We start from the raw sequence: 23,661 nt of genomic DNA on the forward strand, positions 1-23,661 counted from the left end.
CTAAATCCATGTACCTCAAACAGGAACATGTGCACATGCACGTGTGTTAAAGTTACCACCATGTGCACGTGTGTTACGGTTACCACCGTAACGCACATGGTGCTAAAGACTGATGCTCCCCCTACATTAGTAACAGTAAAATTGCTGTGCACTCCCTAAGCCCAACTTTACTGGAGTTTTGTGCATCAGGCCCTATAGGTGTGACTCGGGTAGTCATATGTCTGACCTTCAAATAAAAGAGTATCAAGTAGTCACATACCTCCAAATAAAAGAATCCAGTAATGTATCCATATACAATTATGCAGTAGTCTTGTGCTTCCAGATAAAATAATTAAATAGCCAAGTTCCTTATGATAAAAATAATAAAATAGCTAAGTGTCCCCTATAAACTAAGGAGCCATGTGCTCCTAGAGATCAGTACCAGGTAACTAGGTGTGCCCCTTATTATTAGTAGTGGGCACATCTGCCAACCAAATAGTATTAGGTAGCCACATGTAACAATATACACTAATTAACACCGCAGGGACTTTTGCAGGAGCAGAGTGAGCCTTTTCGGCTTTACCCTACACCCAGATTTCCTGGGGCCTTAATTACATGTATGCAGCCAGATTTCCGCTCAGGATAGATGCAAGGTTGCCAGAAGAGTATGTGGAGGAGTGTTCACCTTTATCATTAACATCTAATACTATTTAGGTAATTATCTTTACTAAAATGTTTTACAGACAATACATACCTTCAGACAGGAATCTGAATTAATGTCTGCATAATCAGAATCACTTTGCTAGACTTAGCTAGTGATGCTTAAAATAACAAAATTAGGCTCTGATCAATAATGCAATATACTTCTATTCCGGATTTTGTTTAGACTTCACGTATGTTTCACTTGCTTCTGTTGACATTGCAAAAAGGATTCAGCAGCATAAACAGTGTTTACAGATGTTATCAGCATATGCACTGAGAGATAATTATGAGTGTACAGAGTCAGCATAATCCCAAAGAAGCAGTGGATAAAGTGTGAGATAAATTAATCAAGCAGTGACCAGCAACAAATGTAGCTTGTTTGTTAGCAATACAATCACAGTACAACAGCATATACCATACTTTCTGGGGTGACATGCCTGTATCATAAACACATTGCACTATTGATTGGGACCTTTTATTTTATTTAAAGCATGCAATGTAACAATGGTTGTCATGGGGAAAAACCCATTTTATCAGACACTAAAATAAAGCATGATCGTCAGCTGCCAGACCAAGGCTGCTGCCATTAGAGTGTAATGTAAGAGGACTAATCGCAAAAAAAATGACTGCGGGGGGCGGAGCGTGCCATGGACGGGTAAGGACGTGTGGACGCTGAGCTCCCGACCACACACTGGAATATAACCGGTTTCACTACCCTCTTTCTTTATATCGTGAGCCCACCGGGGTATGGCTAGCAAGCCTAAGCGGCAAGGCAGGCGACGGAAGACTCAGAAGACCGAGAAAGGCCCCTTAGACAACTTTTTCTCCCAGCGTGTCACCCGGAGCAGTACCTCCAAGATGGCGGACACGCCGGCTTCAGGCCCTTCTCCAACCAGCTCCCCGAGCACCTCGGATAGAACATCGGCATTGGAGGAGATGTGGGCATATCTGAAGGGTATGCCCACTAAAGAGGACATGCTTCAGCAAACCGAGCGGATTGTACGCTCTACCAGGGAGGAGATTGCCGCGTTGAGAACGGATATTGCAGCTACCACACAGCGGGTCACAGGCCTGGAGGCCATGGTAAGAGATCTGCAGGCAGACGTGGCTTCCCTAAAAGAATCCAGGGACAAGCAGTCCCTTCTTCAAGGCCATATGCGCACTCAGCTCGAGGATCGACAGAATCGGAGCCGGCGCAACAATGTGCGAGTACGGGGACTCCCAGAAGCCACGAGACAGGAGAATCTCCAATCCTCCCTGCAGGCTATTTTCAATGGCCTGTTAAACAGACCAGTTGACACCATTATTAAAATGGACAGGGTCCACCGGGCGCTGTGCCCTTTACCTCGCAATGCTGAACCCCCCCGTGATGTTATTTGCCGCATACATGACTTCCCCGTCAAGGATGCTATTATGACGGCGGCACGATCCGCCGGCTCGTATGACTTTGATGGAGCGACTATTACTTTCTATCAGGATCTGGCGCCATCTACTTTGGCGCAACGTCGAGCCTTAAAGCCGATCATAACAGCCTTGCAACAAGCTGGAGCCACATACCGTTGGGGCTTCCCCTTCTATCTCTACGCAAGTTTGAATGACACCTCTTTCACCCTAAGACACCCCAGAGATCTTCCGGAGTTTTTCTCGACCCTAGACATCGCACAGGTTGCTGTTCCAGAATGGGACCCAGACACCTCAAGTATACCCAAACCACCACGAGCAAGGCCGCAGAGAAACTCCGCTTCTTCCACGAATGATTCAAGTCTGTAAGGGACGATGGAGACTTATTTCCCTCTTTCTTATGCACCGGTAAGACTCCTGGATCCCCTGACTTTGCACTAGTAGTGTGGGGCCTTCCCTGCTCTCTCCCGTCTCCGTGCCTCCCCTCCCTGGAGCTACTGTCGGTATATCGCACTTTCTAGCCCCCACGATAACGATCCCTCTTCACTGAGCACTAACTTAAAATCCTTCACGGTGTGACTTCCCCCCACAAGGTGTTTGAACGGGAACTTCTCTTACTATATAATAGCCACTTTCTTCCTATAGTGGCTGGAAGGTGGCTGCGTTGGAGACATCACAGACATTTGCACTGGCACATGTACTCTTTCCCTCACGCTGGGCGTAGCCTGGCACCTTTTTTCCCTTTTCTCTCTCCCACCTAACACTAGCGTGGAGTTTAGTACCTATATATGCAAACACTTTTAGGTCTGCAAGGAAATTAACCATCCTTTTAATCCTTAGGTGATGTCACTTGCTTATCATAATTACTGGTTTGAATATATGCATGCACCCTATGTGGGAAGGGAACAAGAAGCTGGGTGGGGGAGGGGGGACCTGCGTGGCTCCGGGTGGGGTCCGGTGGGGGGGGGGCTCATGATGGAGCCTTACCGAGTCACTATTCTCTCTTTTTTTTCCTGGTACATCCCCAACCGTTAGCCTAGATAGTGGGACCATTCAGTTCTGGTTACAAGATTAAGGGGATTGCTTTTTCTACTTAATGTAGGTTGTTTGTATATATCATGTTTTATTTGTTGCATACTGACTGAAACTGAAGATTTGTTGAACTGTATTGTGTGGTCGGGAGTAATGAACTCCATCCGTGATGGTGGTTCGTTTCTCCTCTCTTTGCTCTCTGGCCAGAACGCTAATACTCCTCTCTTCAATTCTGAAGGAGGGGTCTGGCCTAATGAGAGTGACGTGCTGCTCGGGGAGCGGTCCCCTTGTAGCACGATTTTTGGGATATTTTCCCTACTATTGTGTTTGTTTTGTTTTGTTTTCTCTTTAATATGCCTTTCTGTTCTTCTTTTCTCTCTTCCTAAGCAGTCTGGGTCGGCGTCGTGGGCTCTGGGTGACCGTAAATACCTAACCTTAAAACCAGCAGATGGCATCACTTAAAATTCAGACGCTTAACGTCAGGGGATTAAACATCCCTGAGCAGAGATCAGCACTGCTTTTGGAACTCCGTAGGTCTAAAACACACATGGCCTTTCTACAGGAGACGCATCTACGCGGTGCCGAACACCCCAGGATAGATAATAAATATTTCCCACATGCCTTCCTGAGCAACTCTCCTGACTCCAAATCAAAAGGAGTTGCAATACTTTTATCTAAAGATGTCCCCATATCTCAAATTCAAACATGTAAAGACAGTGAGGGTAGATTTGTTATGATAAAAGGCCAGATTAATAACCAAATGTTTACCTTCGGTACATATTACGCACCTAACTCAGGACAGCAAACCTTCCTAGAGCACTTCTTACGTGAATTAGATGTTTTTGCTGAGGGAAGCCTAGTTGTGGGGGGGGACCTTAATGTTGCTTTGGATCCTGCTCTGGATACTTCTTCAGGTAAAACCGCTCTGCCATACAGACTAATCCTTAAATGCAAGAACTCCCTCCGCTCCAGGCAGCTGGTAGATACCTGGCGTATATTGAACCCCTCTGTGAAGGATTATACCTTCTTTTCCACTCCTCATGGGAGTTACTCCCGTATTGATCATATCTTTGTATCTCATAATCTTTTATCAGTGGTTTCATCAGCTCAGATTAATACATGCCCATTTTCAGACCATTCCTATGTATCTGTCTCGATCACTGTTCTTGAGAGGAGACATGCCCCCTTTTCCTGGCGACTTAATTCCTCTCTCCTTGGGAACAAGGAGGTAGCAGATAGGGTGGAAGCGGCTATTAATAATTATTTTCAAACTAATGATGTAGAAGGTATGCCCCCGATGACACTTTGGGCCGCTCATAAATGCGTGATCCGGGGGGTTTTGATGCAGGAGGGAAGTCGCGTAAAAAAAGAGAAAACTGAAGCTATTACTAGGGCTCTGGAGGAAATCCACAGACTTGAAAAGCTACATAAGGGCTCTATATCAAGGACTGACTTGGAGGCTTTGACAGCCGAACGGGAAAAGCTAAAATCCTTACTTTACTTTAAAGCACGTTATGCTGCTTCCAGGTGTAAGCGCCACTATTACGAATTCGGAAATAAGTGCAGCCGTCTTTTGGCTAGAGCCCTTAGGGCCCAACAGAACGCGAATTATATCCCTCATATAAATGATCCTTCCTCTATAAAGCATCATAGATCCTCCTCCATAGCTCGAGTGTTCCGAGATTTTTATAAATCTCTGTACAACTTACCGGAGCAGGAACCAAACCGATCAGGTCCGCCTCCCATAGAAAACGTAGTAGAATATATTAGACAATCAGGTCTCCCAAAGATCCCTGAAGAGGCACTAGAGGAACTGGGTGAACCGATCTCCCTTATGGAGCTTAAACTTGCTATCTCGCAAACCCCCTCAGGCAAAGCTCCAGGGCCTGATGGCTTTTCACTGGAATACTATATAAATATATGTCATTACTACATCCCTTCTTTCTTAAAGCCCTTAACTCCACGACGGACCCTGACTCACCGTCTTCTTTCCCTAATGATATGCTATTATCTCACATCACTGTAATTCACAAGTCAGGTAAGGATCCTTCCCTCTGCTCTAACTATAGACCCATCTCCCTACTTAATGTAGACCTCAAACTATATGCTAAGATTTTGGCCAACCGCCTGTCTCCTTTTATGACCAACTTAATCCATTTTGACCAGGTTGGCTTCATACCCACCCGTGAAGCAAGGGATAATACTCTTAGGACCTTGGTGGCGGTGCATTGGGCACGGTCGAAGGCCTCACCCATGATGCTCCTATCTACAGACGCAGAGAAGGCCTTCGACCGTGTCCGATGGGACTTTATCAAAACCACCTTACAACATATTGGCCTTCCTAGAAATATGATTGAGCATATCATGGCCCTCTATGGGTCCTCCGCGGCTAGAATTAAAATAAATGGAGAACTATCCGAGTCATTTCCTATTACCAACGGAACCCGGCAGGGATGCCCTCTTTCCCCTTTCATTTTTGCCCTATCCCTAGAACCCCTACTCCGTAACATTAGAGCCAACCCTGATATTAAAGGACTCCAATTTCCATCAGCTGAACATAAACTTGCCGCCTACGCGGACGACCTCTTGTTCTATATTGCAAACACGCATATCTCCCTCCCTAATCTGATGCAGGAGTTTTCCAAATACAGCACAGTCTCTAACTTCAAAATAAACTATAGCAAATGCGAGGCCTTAAACGTTGGCCTACCCTATAATCTACAGTCGCAGCTGGAGTCCAATTTTCCTTTCTCCTGGTCCCCGCGAGCAATATCCTATTTAGGCACTAAAATCCCTAGCAACCTTGCCGATGTCTTTCCCCTTAATTATGCCCCTCTGCTCTCTACGATTAGAGCCGATCTGAATAGATGGGATGTAGCAAAATTTACCTGGTTTGGTAGAGCAAATATTATCAAAATGAACGTGCTACCGCGGTTGCTCTATGTCTTTCAAGCCCTTCCAATTTCCGCACCTGCTTCTTACTTTAAAGAAATCAGGACATTATTCCGGAAATTCATATGGAAAAATAGACCTCCTAGACTTAAATATGCACTGACAATCTTGCCCAAAGACCAGGGGGGTATGGCGATTCCGGACCTTTCTCTATACCACGGGGCCTCGGCACTTGTACGAATTGTCGACTGGCATCGACATGGTGCTCTCAAGCAATGGGTCAGCATGGAAAGTGACCTAGTTTCACTTCAGCTGCAACATATTCCATGGTCTTTCTCCGCATCTCCATTAATTAAAGCATCCCCGTTGACTGAGAGCACCTTGAAGATTTTTAGCAAATTAAATAGATCAGCCACCCTTTTTTCCTGGCCCTCACCGCTGACTTCCTTGCTAGATAACCCTGATTTTCCCCCAGGAATGGGTAAAGGTGCATACAAACAGTGGAGAGATTCCAGCCCTATTAGGGCTTATCATCTCCTTGATAAAGGAAAGTGAGCAAATCTGCTCTCTTTGAAGACCCGGTTGAAGTCCCCTTCTTTGGACTCTTGGTCCCTTTCGCAGTTTATACATTTCCTTTCGAGCCTGGGAAGTGCTGTGAAGTTCTCCAGAGACCTCTCTCCCTTTGAGCGATTGTGCAGTGGGGATGGACATGTCACGCGGGGAATCTCCCAAATATACTCAATGCTTCTGGTTGACTCGGGTCTGTCATCCTCACTACGTGCCAAATGGGAAACTTCCCTTGGCAAGAGTTTTACTGACCCACAATGGCAAAAAATTCTTATACTCTCCCAAAAATCTTCTATATCAGCGCGCATACAGGAATCAGGATATAAGAAGTTGACTTCCTGGTACCATACGCCGGACAGACTCCACAAGATGTTCCCCAATTCCAGCCCCCTTTGTTGGCGCTGTTCGACACATAAAGGAACTCTGTTTCATATCTTTTGGAGCTGTCCGGTAATTGTGCCCTTTTGGAACGCGGTTAAATCTATTATTACCAAAATCACAGAAGTAGAGACCTCGGGTGACCCCTCCTACTACCTGCTGCACAATACGCCAAGGAGACTGGGCAAGTATAAAAAATCACTTTCAAAACATCTAATCAATGCTGCCAGACTCGTTATCGCCCGACACTGGAAGTCAAATCAGGCCCCCCCTATTGCAGAATGGCTAAGAGAGATCCAATCCATCAAGTACATGGAGGACTTGACACATTCTCTCCAGGACCGGCTGGAGCAATTTAACCGCACCTGGTCTCCCTGGTGGGAGTTTGAAGAGTCTGACACCTATAAGAACCTAATGATTCCGAATATGGCTTAATACCCCATAGACCCCCTGTCGTTGACGCAGCGTCACCTATATCTGCTAGCTGGTTGAAAATACAAGAGCCCTACGCTCTGGGCCCCCCAGATAGGCCCGTGATGACCGACCTGGAGTGTTCTCTTCTCTCTTTCTTCCTTTCTCCTCTTCTTCTCACCTTCTACTTATTCTACCTCCTCTCTTTCTCTCCCTCTCTCTTATTCTTGTCTCCCTTTTTTTTGTTTTTTTTGTTTTTGTTTTGTTTTGTTTTGTCCATATATAGCGCCACCACATCTTCATCTCTGAACTTATGTGGCGACACAAGATTATTTACGTATGTTTCCAGATATTCCTCTGGGCCTTATTCGATAGCTGGCGGGGACGGGTTCGCCGGGTGTATGTTCCCTCTGGGCCCCGGTGCCCCCGCCCACGCCTTGGCTGTAATACCTACATTATATGAGAGGCCCAGACCTTTCTGCACATAGGGGCAGCTATGTGCAATTATGTAATGTCCGGAATGGATAGTATCTAACTTAACCAAATGGATACCTAGTAGTAATCTTTCTCGTTTTTCTTATAAGCCCAATATGATCTTTCCTTCTATGATGATTCTAAAAGTGGAGCACCACATTACAGCTGCACTGGTTATTAGGGGAGCCGCAGCCTGGCCCTCCATGCTAAAATGTCTTTTATTATTATTCGTGCTTCACTTACTCTGTAGAATGTGAATTTGAGATTGAAGATGTTATGCCAACTGCATTTTTTTTTCTTTCTTATTGTTTGTTCTGTTCTTAGTGAAAATCCATAAATAAAGAATCTTTAAAAAAAAAAATGACTGCAAATTGCAGATAAGTACTGACATTGGGGTTGCAACAACTGACAGAACGATAACTCCTCTGTTGAGTCATGTTTCACTCTCAATTTCTTGGCCTTTGAATCCTACAGATTTTAACTCAATAGAGCGTATTGAGGAAAACTTCAATCAACATGTTCGACAACTGGATCCACCACCACATACCCATCAGTAACTGGAACCAGGCAGTCTGCATGGCTCCAGATACCTCTTGCAACCACCCAACATCTCATTAAGTAACTCCTATGGCAGCAGGAATGGCAACTAAAGAAAGTTATTATTAGAGATGGCTCGAACCTCCGATTTTAGGTTCACGAACCTCGAACACGAACCTCCACAAAAAGTTCGGTTCGCGCAAACTTTTCGAACTGCAATAGATTTCAATGGGGAGGCAAACTTTAGAAACATTTATGCTGGCCACAAAAGTGATGGAAAAGATGTTTCAAGGGGTCTAACATCTGAGTTTTTGCATGGGGGAGTGGGATACATGCCAAAAGTCTCGGGGAAAAATCTGGATTTGACGCACAGCAGCATTTTATGGGCAGAAATCACATTGCATGCTAAATTGGAGACCTAAAATGCTTTAAAACATCTTGCATGTGTATACACAATCAGGGAGTGTAATTAGTGTACTGCTTCACACTGACAGACCAAACTCACTGTGTAACGCACCACACACAGCTGTTTGTGTAGTGACGGCCGTGCTGGACTGGTGCGCACCATGACGAGAGTGCAGGTGATGGCGGCTTTCCAGCCCATATGGTCGCCGGGCTGAGGTAACTCAATGACAGAACAGTGACTGTCCAGCTAATCGAATTTGGTCTGTCCACAATGAAGCAATGACCTTATTATCTTTGGTGTGCAACCCCCCCCTCCCCCGCCCGACACACTCATATAGCCGGCGGTTGTGGCTTCATTGTGATACACAAGCCCCTTTACCGTGGCAAGGTAACGCTCACAAAGGGGGAATTGACACATTTACATGCCTTTTGTTTTGTTGTTGCAGCTGCAGTGCAGCCAGAAAAATTAGGCAGGCATGTACACGCACCAGAAAAATTATTATAGCGGCCGCTGCTAGCAGCGGCCTTAAAAATTCAGTAATCCGCCTGGAGTCCTGGACCCTGATGGTGGTGGCGGAGAAGGAAGTCAAGCGGCCTGCAGGCAGAGATGCTGTGTGGGGAGCAACTTAGTCTTGGGGCAGTCAGTCACACGGCGTGCAGGCAGAGATGCTGTGTGTGAGGACTGACTTAGTCTTCGGGCAGGCCTAACCGTGCTTTGCCGACCACGTGGTCAGATGGACCCTTGACCCAACGCTGTGTGCCAGAGATGACACCACTTGCCTTTCAACATCACGGTACAGTTTGGGTATCACCTTTTTTGAGAAATAATTGCGGCCTGGTATCTTCCACTGTGGTGTGTGGCTTTGCTTTTGTGTGCTGCTTTTCCTCAGGTGGTCATCCCATTGCAGTTTGTGCTTTGTCATCATGTGCCTTGGTAAGGAAGTTGTCCCTTCGCGGGTCTTGGTCTGTCCACGGCTCAACTTTTGGTGGCAGAGAGTACAGATGGCATTGCTCTCATCTGAGGCAGACACACACAAAAAATTCCACACCGCTGAGCCCTGGGGTGATGGCACTTTGGTGGTGGCGGCCGACTGAGTATTTAGTGGGGTAAAGCTAAAGGAGGAAGATATGTCACGGTTCCGTGCGGAAGCTGAGGTGTTCTGTGTTAAATAGTTAACTACGTTCTGACAATTTTGGGGGTTGATGGCACGTGCCTTCTGAACACTGTACTTTGGTCCAGGGCCGCACAAAATCACGACCTCGAACAGACCTGCCGGGTGGCCTGCCTCTGCCTGTTTTGCCCATATTGGGGGGGATGAAGTGAAAGGTATGCACTGACTTGACTAATACAATACAATGTGCAGTCACACAGGTGCAGTTAACAGGTATGCAGTGACTGGAATCAATGCAATGTGCAGCTGTCACACACGCAGGTACTGTGAACAGGTGCAGTGAGTGAAAAGGTGCAGTGACTGGTGGTATATAACACTGCATGCGCTCACGTAGGTAGGTGCACTGAACAGGTAGGTATGCAGTGATTGGTATTACAAATGTGCAGCTGTCACACACACAGGTACCATGAACAGGTTCAGCGACTGACTGGTACATAACACTGCATGTGCTCACGTAGGTAGGTAGGTGCACTGAACAGGTGGGTATGCAGTGATTGATATTACAAATGTGCAGCTGTCACACACACAGGTACCGTGAAAAGGTGCAGCGACTGACTGGTATATAACACTGCGTGCGCTCACGTAGGTAGGTATGTGCACTGTACAGGTGGGTATGCAGTGATTGGTATTACAAATGTGCAGCTGTCACACACAAAGGTACCGTGAACAGGTGCAGCGACTGACTGGTATATAACACTGCGTACGCTCACGTAGGTAGGTAGGTGCACTGCACAGGTGGGTATGCAGTGATTGGAATTACAAATGTGCAGCTGTCACACACACAGGTAGTCACTGAATGTGCTGGGCCTGGCAGTGGCACAGTAGAAATTACCAAGGGGCCAAGGTCCAGCAGCTGCGACTGACTGACAGGGCTGTCTATGCAACACAAGTGTCTGTGGGACACACATACACACAAAATAAATCACAAGAACAACATTAGCTCTCAAAAGAGCTGTTGAGGATGAGGAGTGCTTTTTAGCAATAAGTATCAGCAAGAAGGAGCAACCTAAGCCTAACACAGGAACCTAACTAAGCTTTCCCTATGTCAACAGGTTCTCTCCCTTCTCTAATTACTGCAGCCACACGAGTGAGTGAAAAGGCTGACGCTGCCTGCGTTTTATAAAGGTGTAAACTGCTGAGAAAAGAGAATTGGCTCTTGGGTGCATAAGAAATTACAAATAATCTTTATTATTTCTATATGTATATATATTAACACAGAAATAAATAAATAGATATATATAACCAGAATCCCCTTTAAAAACAGTGAAAGCTCCCACTGGGCAAAATATTAGGGATAGTGAGGCTGCAGTCCTCACAGTACCCAACAAAAAAAAGGAGAGTTCCACTCCACATAAAAAATCCAAGGATGATAAATGTGAGCAAAAATTAGCTGATATGAATCCACTTATAGGAGAGAAGCTAGCTAGGCCTTAGGATATCCAATCACATCACAATGAAGCTAGTTGTTGAGCACATGTCAGGCACCCACATCATAAAGGGGTGTATGCTTATTGTTATGCTGTGACATGTAGTTTTATAAAGGTGGGGGGCTCCAGGAGGGAGTGGTGCCTGATTGGCTGCCCTGTGTCTGCTGACTGTGATGTAGAGGGTCAAAGTTGACCCTAATGATGTAGTATAGGGGGTGGGTCGAACTCACTGCTCGAGGTTCACCGCGAACGCGAACCACCGAAGTTTGCGTGAATACGTTTGCGGTCGAACCGTTCGGGCCATCTCTAGTTATTATGTACATTAGCAGATGGCCATATAATGTAAGTATACACTACACTCTAATACCAGAAGTACATCCATATTGGCTTGTTTCCACTGCAGTAATAGCTTATCAATTTTACAAAACAATATAATACAACCTGGAGATGTCTGTTTCAGGGTGTTTGGGCACTAGTGCAAGGTATGGTTTGGACATACGGAAGCTATATTTTAGGGCTACTGAGAATAATATTACAGGATGCATTACAAGGTAATGCAGAGCAAGAACCACCATGATATTTCATAATATTTTTTTTATAAAATGTACATAGTTGTAGAATGTGGCTTCAAAACTCTTTCTATAATTAAATGTCATAAAAAATTATCTTGCCATTTCATTTGCAACGAGCCGGGCTTGCCAGTATAGCAGCATTACTATACTGGCAAGCCCGGCTCGTTGCAAATGAAATGGCAAGATCTTGAGTACAGCAGAGAAACGTAATTACCTGCAAAGACTATGAGACATAATAGCTTAAAGAATTGAGAATTCACACCTCTATCAGTTTCTGTGTCATCAATCCAGATCTTGCACCGACGAAAAGCAAAAAAATCCTGATACAGCTGTCTGCAAGTTGGATTATATTACTCAGTAGTATTAATAAGCTACTGCTGTCAATCAGGTCTAGAGGTATGTCTGGCCACAACAGTAACAAAGAGCCTGATGCACACAGGGGTCGGTAAATTTGCTGTGCACATAGCCATTTTACCAGTACTAATGACAGGGGAGCAGCGGGCATTACGTTATTAGCACAGCATGCATTGTCCGGCCATCGCACGTATTGCTATGGTGACCCCAGTAATGTGCGTTGCATTAATAGGGAACGGTAACTTTACCAAGAGTTAGTGCATCATGCCCCTTGAAAACTCGGACTGCTTTAAATTATATGTTACATAGTTACATAGTTATTTTGGCTGAAAAAAGACATACGTCCATCGAGTTCAACCAGTACAAAGTACAACTCCAGCCCGTCCCCCACATACCCCTGTTGATCCAGAGGAAGGCGAAAAAAACCCCCACCAGGCATGGTCCAATTAGCCCCAAATGGGAAAAATTCCTTCCTGACTCCAGATGGCAATCAGATAAAATCCCTGGATCAACATCATTAGGCATAACCTAGTAATTGTAGCCATGGATGTCTTTCAACGCAAGGAAAGCATCTAAGCCCCCTTTAAATGCAGGTATAGAGTTTGCCATAACGACTTCCTGTGGCAATGCATTCCACATCTTAACCACTCTTACTGTAAAGAACCCTTTCCTAAATAAATGGCTAAAACGTTTTTCCTCCATGCGCAGCTCATGTCCTCTAGTCCTTTGAGAAGGCCTAGGGACAAAAAGCTCATCCGCCAAGCTATTATATTGCCCTCTAATGTATTTATACATGTTAATTAGATCTCCTCTAAGGCGTCTTTTCTCTAGACTAAATAAACCCAGTTTATCTAACCTTTCTTGGTAAGCGAGACCTTCCATCCCACGTATCAATTTTGTAGCTCGTCTCTGCACCTGCTCTAAAACTGCAATATCTTTTTTGTAATGTGGTGCCCAGAACTGAATTCCATATTCCAGATGTGGCCTTACTAGAGAGTTAAACAGGGGCAATATTATGCTAGCATCTCGAGTTTTTATTTCCCTTTTAATGCATCCCAAAATTTTGTTCGCTTTAGCTGCAGCGGCTTGGCATTGAGTACGATTATTTAACTTGTTGTCGATGAGTACTCCTAAGTCCTTCTCCAAGTTTGATGTTCCCAACTGTATCCCATTTATTTTGTATGGTGCTAGACCATTGGTACGACCAAAATGCATGACTTTACATTTGTCAACATTGAATTTCATCTGCCATGTATGTGCCCATATAGCCATCCTATCCAGATCCCGTTGCAATATGACACTATCTTCCTGAGAGTTGATGATTCTGCACAATTTTGTATCATCTGCAAAAACTGGAACTACCTGTCTGGAACTACCTTGTGTCTTGTTGCTATGCTCAGTCTTCACAGCTGTTTTTGTTTCAATTAATTACTGTGTTTATACCTACATACAATAATGAAGCTTATTAGCACCCGTCTGGTATAATTGGCTAATAATAAACCTGACTATAAAATATAGTAATTCCCTGACTTTAAAGAGGGACTGTCGTGAAAATCATAAAATTTAAAACTCATACAATTAAGAAGTATGTTTCTTCCTGAGTAAAATGAGCCATAAATTACTTCTCTCCTATGTTGCTGACATTTACAGTAAGTAGTAGAAATCTGTCAGAACCGACAGGTTTTGGGCTAGTCCATTTCTCCATAGGGAATTCTCAGCAAAGCTCTTATTCTTTATAAAGACACTCGGCTTGATTCACAAAAGCGGCCTAAAAACTAGAGTGCAAACTACTTAGCACTGTAGTTTGCACGTGCAAAGCTTTTAGGCGTGATAACTCAGCTATCACCCTTTTGTGAATCAAGCCCACTCCCTGAAAAAGATTTATACAATGATGCTGGCTAGCCTCCCTGCTCACCGTCCATTTTTTTAGAAGTTGGATGGAGCAACTGCCATTCACTAAGTGCATTTTGAAAGTAAACAAATCCTTGTGAACCCCCCATGAGGAGATGGGCTAGTCCAAAACCTGACGGTTCTGTCAAATTTATACTACCTACTGTAAGTGACAGCAACATGGGAGAAAAGTAATTTATGGCTCATTTTACTTTGGAAGAGAAGTACTTCTTAATTGTATGTGCTTACATATATTTTAAATTTTAAGATTTTCACGACAGACATCCTTTAAGCACATGTCCCTATAAGACGCCACTGGTTTAATACTTCAAGCAAACACAACAGGTAGCAAAAATAGAAGGCCTTTTAGCAAATATGTCTTCATTGTGCTGGTTTCCTTTTTTAAAATCTGTGTGCATAAATAAATGGTACTCTGATAATAAATAAATAAAATTAATATGCAGTTTGCCTTATATTGTACATTTTGACTGTTTGCCTTTAGGAATTCTATAGATTGTCTAGGACAGGGCTTTTCAACCTTTTCACCAATTGTACCACTTTTATTGCCTGAAAATTTTCAAGTACCACCAATGTGCCTGCACAGTAGATTGGATGCAATCGGGCTTGGCAGTTTCTGCTGGAGCCTGAACGGAGAGCAGCTACTGCGCATGCGCACACACCGACAAGGAAAACTTTGGGGCTCCCAGCGCTGGATCCCATCTGCTGAGGAGGAAGGGGGAAATCTTTTTAGGATACAAAAATGGCAGTTGGAAAATGACAGCTGGAAGATGGCAGTTGGAAAATGACAGTTGGAAGATGGAAGTTGGAAATGGCAGTTGAAAATGGCAGTAAAAAATGACAGTTGGAAAATGACAGTTGGAAAATTGTAGTTGGGAAATGACAGTTGGATAATGGCAGTTGAAAAATTACAGTTGGTAAATGGCAGTTGAAAATGACAGTTGGAAAATGGCAGTTGAAAAATGACAGTTTAAAATTGACAGTTGAAAATGGCAGTTGAAAAATGACAGTTGGAAAACGGCAGTTGGAAAATGGCAGTTAAAATTTGACAGTTGGAAAATGGCAGTTGGAATATGGCAGTTGGAAAATGACAGTTAAAATTGGACAGTTGGAAAATGTCAGCTGGAATATGGCAGTTGGAAAATGACAGTTGGAAGATGGAAGGTGGAAAATGACAGTTGGAAAAGGCAGTTAAAAATGACAGTAGGAAAATGGCAGTTGGGAAACGATAGTTGGAAATTGGCAGTTGGGAAATTACAGTTGGGAAATGACAGTTGGGAAATGGCAGTTGGGAAATGGTAGTTGAAAAGTGGCAGTTGAAAAATGACAGTTGAAAAATGGCAGCTAGAAAACGACAGTTGGAAAATGGCAGTTGGGATAATGACAGCTGAAAAATGACAGATCAACTGTCATTTTTCAACTGCCAAATTTAAACTGCCATTTTATAAATGTCTTTTTTAAACTGTCATTTTCCAACTGTCAAATTTCAACTGTTTAAAGGACCACTACAGTGAAAAGAGAGGGATATTGAGGCTGCCATATTTACACTCACCTAAAGGATTATTAGGAGCACCATACTACGTAGTACAGTGTTTGACCCCCTTTCATCTTCAGAACTGCCTTAATTCTACGTGGCATTGATTCAACAAGGTGCTGAAAGCACTCTTTAGAAATGTTGGCCCATAGTGATAGGATAGCATCTTGCAGTTGATGGCAATTTGTGGGATGCACATCCAGGGCATGAAGCTCCTGTTCCATCACATCCCAAAGATGCTCTATTGGGTTGAGATCTGGTGATTGTGGGGGCCATTTTAGTACAATGAACTCATTGTCATGTTCAAAAAAACATCCAACGCCGTCCTATTCAGATGCTCCGTTCCCGCCGCTGGTCCCGGTGAAATCACGCAAGTGATTATACTGCGGCTGTGCGGCCATGGCCACCCGTGTGCTCGCTCCCACGCGCATCATCGGGAGCTTATTGCGCAGTACAAGAAAACTCTTTACTGCAGAAAGCTCCCCGATGATGCGAGCGGGAGTGAGCATTATTTGTCTGTTTAGATGAATATTAATCCGGGACCGGCGGCAGGGAACGGAGCATCGTAGGACGGCGCGTAACATTACAGCTGCAGGGATAGTTGGTGAGAACGTGTGTGTATGTGGTGTGTGTGTGTGTGAGACTAGAGCAGGGCTGTGTGTGTGTGTGTGTGTGTGTGTGTGTGTGTGTGTGTGTGTGTGTGTGTGTGTGTGTGACTAGAGCAGGGCTGTGTGTGTGTGTGACTAGAGCAGGGCTGTGTGTGTGTGTGTGTGTGTGTGTGTGTGTGTGTGTGTGTGTGTGTGTGTGTGTGTGTGTGTGTGTGTGTGTGTGTGTGTGTGTGTGTGTGTGTGTGACTAGAGCAGGGCTGTGTGTGTGTGTGACTAGAGCAGGGCTGTGTGTGTGTGTGATTAGAGCAGGGCTGTGTGTGTGTGTGATTAGAGCAGGGCTTTCAACCTCTTCACTAATTCTACCACTTTTATCACCTACAAAGTACAACCAGTATGCCTGCACAGTAGATTGGATGCAATCGGGCTTGGCTGTTTCTGCTGGAGCCTGAACAGAGAGCAGCTACTGCGCACACCGACAAGGAGAACTTTGGGGCTCCCAGAACTGGATCCCCTCTACTGAGGAGGAAGGGGGAAACCTCTTTAGGATACAAGGGCCTCCCCTCCCCTGAGGTAAGTACCCCCCTGGGCACTTTTTTCTTACAGGTACACTTTAAAAAAAGAGGGCATAATATGGGAGGGGAAAAGTAGGAGGCATTGGTGGTGAAAAAGATAACTAGCCGACAGACTGTCAGTATTGGCAATCTGTAGGTAGATTGCCAATATAGATAGCCTTGCAAGTTCCCCTCTTCCCGCCCCCCCCCCCCCCCACACACACACACACGTATACATGTGAACTGGCCGCCGGGAGACTTGGGCGCAGGATACAGCTGGTATACGGCCATTGCTGGAAGCCAAATTACATTGTTTTAAAAGCAACTTCTGCTTCGTCTTCTGACTGTGCGCTGGTATAGCCGTAATTCCCATTACAGTGCTCGCCCCCCTCCCGCTTAATTATAAGTAGCCTAGCCCCACCACCAGAGAGCTGAGAGCCAGGCAGTGACTCACCACAAAGTTAGGCTCCCCCTTTGCTCACTCCTTGCTGTGCTGCCCTGCGATATAGTTCACACCTCAGAACATTGGTAAGCCAGCCGCAATGAAAAGACAGCCGGACAAACAGTGCATGGTGACGGCGCGTATACTTCAAATACAGCAAGTGAAGCGGGACAGGACCAGGACAAGTGGCAATAAAGTGGCAGGCAAACCTGGTGTGTACCACCTAGCCAACAGCAAAGTACCACCGCTGGTACGCGTACCACAGGTTGAAAAGCCTTGGTCTAGGAAATACAAGTAGTCCATGCTTTCCTGTCCCAGTCTGGCATTCTGTAGCATAATGCCTAGATTGTTTTGCTTTGCCTTTAATATAAGCATACATTCAATACAAGGTGTACTATATTTTGTCTGAATAGCACTTGTGTGTCAAAGTAGCTAGTTTGTAAAATATTTATTTATGGACCACTGCAAAGGATGTTGGCACTATATAAATTCATAACAACCTTCGCAAAACAAGTATATACACTGTATACTTTATATATATATATATACATATATGTATATATATATATTCATCTGTGACTGCAGGAGATAAATGGCTTTAGCTTTAGCCACACCTGCGTATACATATGCACTTTTTTTTCTGCAATCTGTGTGCATTTGTATGCATAATAACACGTTTTCATATACATAAGATATATAAGATATAAGCCCATTGATTAACATGGCCTGTCGGTTCTAACGTGTTTCTAAACTGAAGAAAAACACAAGAAAAAAAAGCAGTTATGGTATTTTTCTGACTGCAAAGCCTTCTGATTGAACTGGATATGACTCAATTATACAAGATGTCTACTTCAGATTTGCTGAAGGTGACAGGGGGTGTGGGGGTGACCGGGTTGTGTGTGTGTGTGTGTGTGTGTGAGGGGGGGGGGGGGGTGACCAGGTGGGGGGTTGGGAGGGGAGTACTTTAGGACAGCCATATAGTCTAAGAGGATTTTGGAGACAAGTTTGTATTGTATGTTATGCTACACTGTTTTAACTGTTCTTCAATTTTGGCATTAAGGTGCTTTAATTATTTAAGACGAGAATGTCACAAGCCCCAAAAATCTCTTTGCTTATTATCCTTTCATATTTTTTAGGCCACATGGGCTATCTTTTATCTGTACAGAAGTTCTGAGAAAAAAACAGGCACTATTTGTCTTTTCTAAATATTCAGCAAATAATCTCCTGCTGCTAGCCAGTTAACAGACACATTTGCTTTCTTTTGATGTTTCAAAGTGAGCAGTTAAGCACTGATCTGTCAGTTCACAAAGCACTTCCAGATAAAATGCACAGGGAATACAAAGATTTCCATATATTTATACACATGGTTGTATTATAAAAAAACAACAACAACACATTTAAATAGCACCATTGCAAGGCTTTAAAAGCACAGAATAACAAAAAGACTTTCCTACATGCACAGATACACACAAGAAGGCACATAAAGACGCAATTAAAAACACTTAAACTTTTTAGCATTTTAGGTGATATGAGAGGAAAATGGAGTGCCATGTGAACATAGAGAACCAAACAAACCACATGCAGAAAGTATCCAGGTCAAGATTTGAACCAAAGAGTGCTAACCACTAAACTGCCATGTCACCCCACTACTTACCCCTTATTATGAGATATCCATTTTTTTTATCAGGATCTTGATTTTCTAAGTATAAAAAAACGTAGAATTGCAGTCATAGTAGGATATATATCCATATATATATATCCATGTATGTGAAATAACCTCTTATACATAGGTATAAGGTCATGGTTTCTATCAATATATTTGCAAAGAGGTTATTTCACATACATGGATATATTTATAGGATGTTTGTGCACAGAACGTTTCTTAACCACTTGCCGACCGCACGCTTATACCGTGCGTCGGCAAAGTGGCAGCTGCAGGACCAGCGACGCAGTACTGCGTCGCCAGCTGCAGGCTGATTAATCAGGAAGCAGCCGCTCGCACGAGCGGCTGCTTCCTGTCAATTCACGGCGGGGGGCTCCGTGAATAGCCTGCGGGCCGCCGATGGCGGCTCGCAGGCTAAATGTAAACACAAGCGGAAATAATCCGCTTTGTTTAAATTGTACGGCGCTGCTGCGCAGCAGCGCCGTAAGGCAGATCGGCGATCCCCGGCCAATCAGCGGCCGGGGATCGCCGCCATGTGACAGGGGACGTCCTGTCACTGGCTGCACAGGACGGATAGCGTCCTGTGCAGCCCGGATCACCGGGGGGAGAGGTAGGAGAGGGTGAATGTCGCCACGGAGGGGGGCTTTGAGGTGCCCCCCCCGCAAACCTCAGGCACGCAGGAGCGATCAGACCCCCCCTGCACATCATTCCCATAGGGGGGAAAAAAGGGGGGCGATCTGATCGCTCTGAGTGCACCCTGATCTGTGCTGGGGGCTGCAGAGCCCACCCAGCACAGATCACAACAAACAGCGCTGGTCCTTAAGGGGGGGTAAAGGGTGGGTCCTCAAGTGGTTAATATAGCAATCTTGGTTCTTTTTAAAAAGGAAGAAGGAGAAAGGAAGAAAAAAAAAATGGCCGCACTGCATAGCATATATGAATAGTGGAATATTGTATATCCACATGTTGATAGTCACTGCATTAGATACTGATATCGAATAGTCATGTGTTTCTATTCTGCATTATTTCCATACAATTAAGTCACACACGGTTCTCTGATTGTTGCTGTTTATCTCTGTCATTTTTTAGTATATCACTCCTGTTATTTATTGCCTGAAGAAGCGGGATTTTGCGCGTTGCAACTTTTCTTGGGAGTATGTGAATAAATTGTTTACTATTCTTCATCGACAGTACATGTGTCTGTTTTGGGCCAGCTGGTCCACCACCACAGCCCTTACGTTTTAAACGTTTTAGTGATTTTTATCCTATTGGCGCCTCTGTACTACTCTGCGTATCTAGAAGTCTACCCCTGGTGGAAGGGTGTTTTACCCTTACCTTTCTCCTATCCACAGAGAGCGACATCTTAATCCTGAGTAGGGACAGACTTGTTCTCCCCACCTGCCTTTTCAGTGGTTGCCTTGGAGGTAACCCTCACCTTACATCCCCTCTTGTCTTATACATACTACACTATATTGGGCTCTCGGTCTTCTACCTTTTTTATAGTTTTCATATTTGCTTTTGTAAATAAGTAATATTGTCTGTTTACAAATTACAAGATTTCAAAGTGTAGTTTATCGTGCCTTAAATACTGTCATTGCATTTTATTCAAACTGCTTTTTATTATATATTAACATCTTCTAATGAGCTATTCTGAACTCTGCATGTGTGTGAAGCACAGAGAGCTCATTTTCACTTGTTCCACTGTGTTTGTTTACATTCCAATGTTGTTACAATGTGTGTAAAGATACTGTTATCTCAAGTTTGGATGCGGATTTGAGGCTGAATAGCAGGACAACATGCTTTGTTTAACGATTTCAGTGATGTTCTGCTTAAAAATAATTCTGGGATAGTAGCTTTCAAGCTATGAGGAATCTTTTAGAGCACAGTAGAAATGCTGGCTTTCAGACCACTTTAATAGAATGGCCAAACTTTTGGAAAAGAAAAACTCCCTACAGTAGCATCAGGATAATACGTTAAGACTCTTTAGGCTGCCTTGAGGCTGGACCACATCATATTCAGAACGATGGCGTAGTGGATAGCACTCTCCCCTTGCAGCGCTGGGGACCCAACCGTGTACTATCTGCATGGAGTTTGTAGGTTCCTCATGCCTGCGTGGGTTTTCTCCAGGCACTTCAGTTTTCTCTTACATCTTAAAAACATACACATAAGTTAACTGCCCTCCCCTTAAAATTTGCCTTAGGCCCCGTTCACACTGCACGCGTTTCCCGACGTGTTTTGGGAACGCGTGCAGAAGGCCGACACACAGACACACACGACATCAGACAGTGCATAGAGTGCACTGTCTGATGTTCACACTGCATGCGTTCCGAAATGTGCGGCTGTCCCAGTGAATGGGATCAGTTACGCAACGCATACAAACGCGGATGGCGTGCGTTCGTACGTACGTGTTTGCTAATGTGAAGAAAGCCTAAGACTATGAAAAACATATGACTATGGTAGGCAGTAGATTGTGAGCCCCTATGAAGGACAATTGGTGACAAGACTATATACTCTGTAAAGTGCTGCTGAAGATCTCAGTGCTTTATAAATACTAAATAATATTAGTAAACAGGTATAAATAATAATACTCCACCATTGGCAACAGCAGTACCAAGCCTTTTGCCCTGCTGTGCACCATAGTCTTGAATGAGACCTGTTAGAGTTTTTACGCACTGAGAAATCTGATATTGTATCTACAGTATTTCCCAAAATGGAAAATAGATCATTTACAGTTACTTATCATGAATAATTCACAACTCACATGATGTGAGGAGCCCAACAGAAAGGAATATAAATAGAGACAATTATCTATTTAGGTGTGTGGGATAGAAGGGAAGATAAGTCCATCATACCTCTTGACCCTTTGTGATTTTCTTAACTGTACGGAGTTGCAAGCAAGTTCCTTCAAACACTATTACACAATTTGGATCACAACTGTGGTTTAAAAGAGACATGCTGAAATAAAAAAATAAAAAATAAAATTACAATACAGAAATAAAATGATTAAACCATACAGCCATAGCTAGCCCTAGTATAGCAGGCTATCTTCTGTACGCAGTGTAGACATTCATTTAGAGGAATGAGCATATATTTATCAAAATGACAGAATGCTCAAAGATGAATCAGTACTATAGTTCAATTGCTATTAGAAGGCTCTACCAATTCCAATTCACTCTAACAATTTAACTTGGGTCTCGTATACCCGAGTCAGTATTCATTTCTGATCCAATGAAGGACCACATTAAATGATCACATTTTCTGAGAATTGGGAGTGAATTCTTCTGCTCACTGTCCGTAAAGGACTGATAAATGATCATTTTATCAGTTGTAAAGCAATCAGACTTGCCAGAAAATATCAATACATAGTGCACATGTAATGCCATGTGAAAGTGCCAACAATCCATCAAGAAAGCAGGAAATCCACAGGAACTAACTAGGAACTGGGAACAAAGGATCTAATGAAAAAAACATTATACATGTGCGTATGTCAGTCATGGCATTCTAGCTTGCCAGATTACTGATTGAGAAATTGATCAGGACAATCCATTTCCAGAAATGTTGTTGGGGGGGGGGGGGGGGGGGGGTATATTAGACCACTCCACCTTGCCTTGCACTTAGGTTTTCCAGCACTCTGGACAGCAATCTAACAATCTAACAACCAACTGATTGAGAGGAGGTGACAAAGAACATAAACAATAGATTAGGTATTGCACACCTGTACCAGTGATAGGCATATATATGTCTCACAATAACATCGGGGTGCTGTGTCCAAAATCAAACACCAATTAATTTACAAAGAGACACGCACACCAAGCCAATTTAAATGCTTAGAAAAGTGTATTCACAATTTATACATTAATAGTGCCACATGCTGGTCTGAACTCTCAGTACCAGTGGAAGAATACATAACATACAAGATTGACATACAAAATACAGTATATGGGATGACCCACAGTTAACTGGAGAGATGCTAAAGCAGCAGTATAAACTCATGTAAACATAGTCCAAAGCACAGGGGCTATCTGTAGTTCAAGAAAGCATCTAGCCAGAATGGGTCTCTAGGAGAACCAAGTTCCCTGTAATGAACGTCCAGAGACAGAGTCCCAATGTGAGCATAAGCGTGGAACAATATAAACAAGCAGAATGAGATGAGGTGCTGTAACCCTCAACTTTTTACCCAGACGTCGGCGTTTCGGAAGTATTTCCTTTTTCGATGGGTTCAGAGCAGAATAAGTTACCACAGCAAGGCGGATGAGAGGCAGCGTCCTGAACCCATGAGGCAGCGTCCTGCTCTGAACCCATCGAAAAAGGAAATACTTCCGAAACGCCGACGTCTGGGTAAAAAGTTGAGGGTTACAGCACCTCATCTCATTCTGCTTGTTTATATTGTTCCACGCTTATGCTCACATTGGGACTCTGTCTCTGGACGTTCATTACAGGGAACTTGGTTCTCCTAGAGACCCATTCTGGCTAGATGCTTTCTTGAACTACAGATAGCCCCTGTGCTTTGGACTATGTTTACATGAGTTTATACTGCTGCTTTAGCATCTCTCCAGTTAACTGTGGGTCATCCCATATACTGTATTTTGTATGTCAATCTTGTATGTTATGTATGTTATGTATTTTTCCACTGGTACTGAGAGTTCAGACCAGCA

At 44.0% G+C, this 23,661-nt stretch overlaps 1 protein-coding gene across 3 annotated transcripts in view; it reads right to left on the reverse strand.

Moving 5' to 3' along the window:
• Window positions 1–23,661, reverse strand: part of SMYD3 (SET and MYND domain containing 3) — a 437,216-nt gene that overhangs the window by 198,194 nt on the left and 215,361 nt on the right. For 2 of the 3 annotated variants that reach the window (XM_068232066.1, XM_068232067.1), the window contains exon 7: window positions 21,859–21,961. The exons of the other annotated variant lie outside the window; for it this stretch is intronic. In XM_068232066.1, coding sequence (XP_068088167.1) covers window positions 21,859–21,961 — 103 coding nt within the window. The remainder of the gene's footprint in view (window positions 1–21,858; window positions 21,962–23,661) is intronic. 3 annotated transcript variants of the gene reach the window in all.

This window comes from Hyperolius riggenbachi, chromosome 4 (genome assembly GCF_040937935.1).
Source record: "Hyperolius riggenbachi isolate aHypRig1 chromosome 4, aHypRig1.pri, whole genome shotgun sequence".
Lineage (NCBI taxonomy): Eukaryota > Metazoa > Chordata > Amphibia > Anura > Hyperoliidae > Hyperolius > Hyperolius riggenbachi.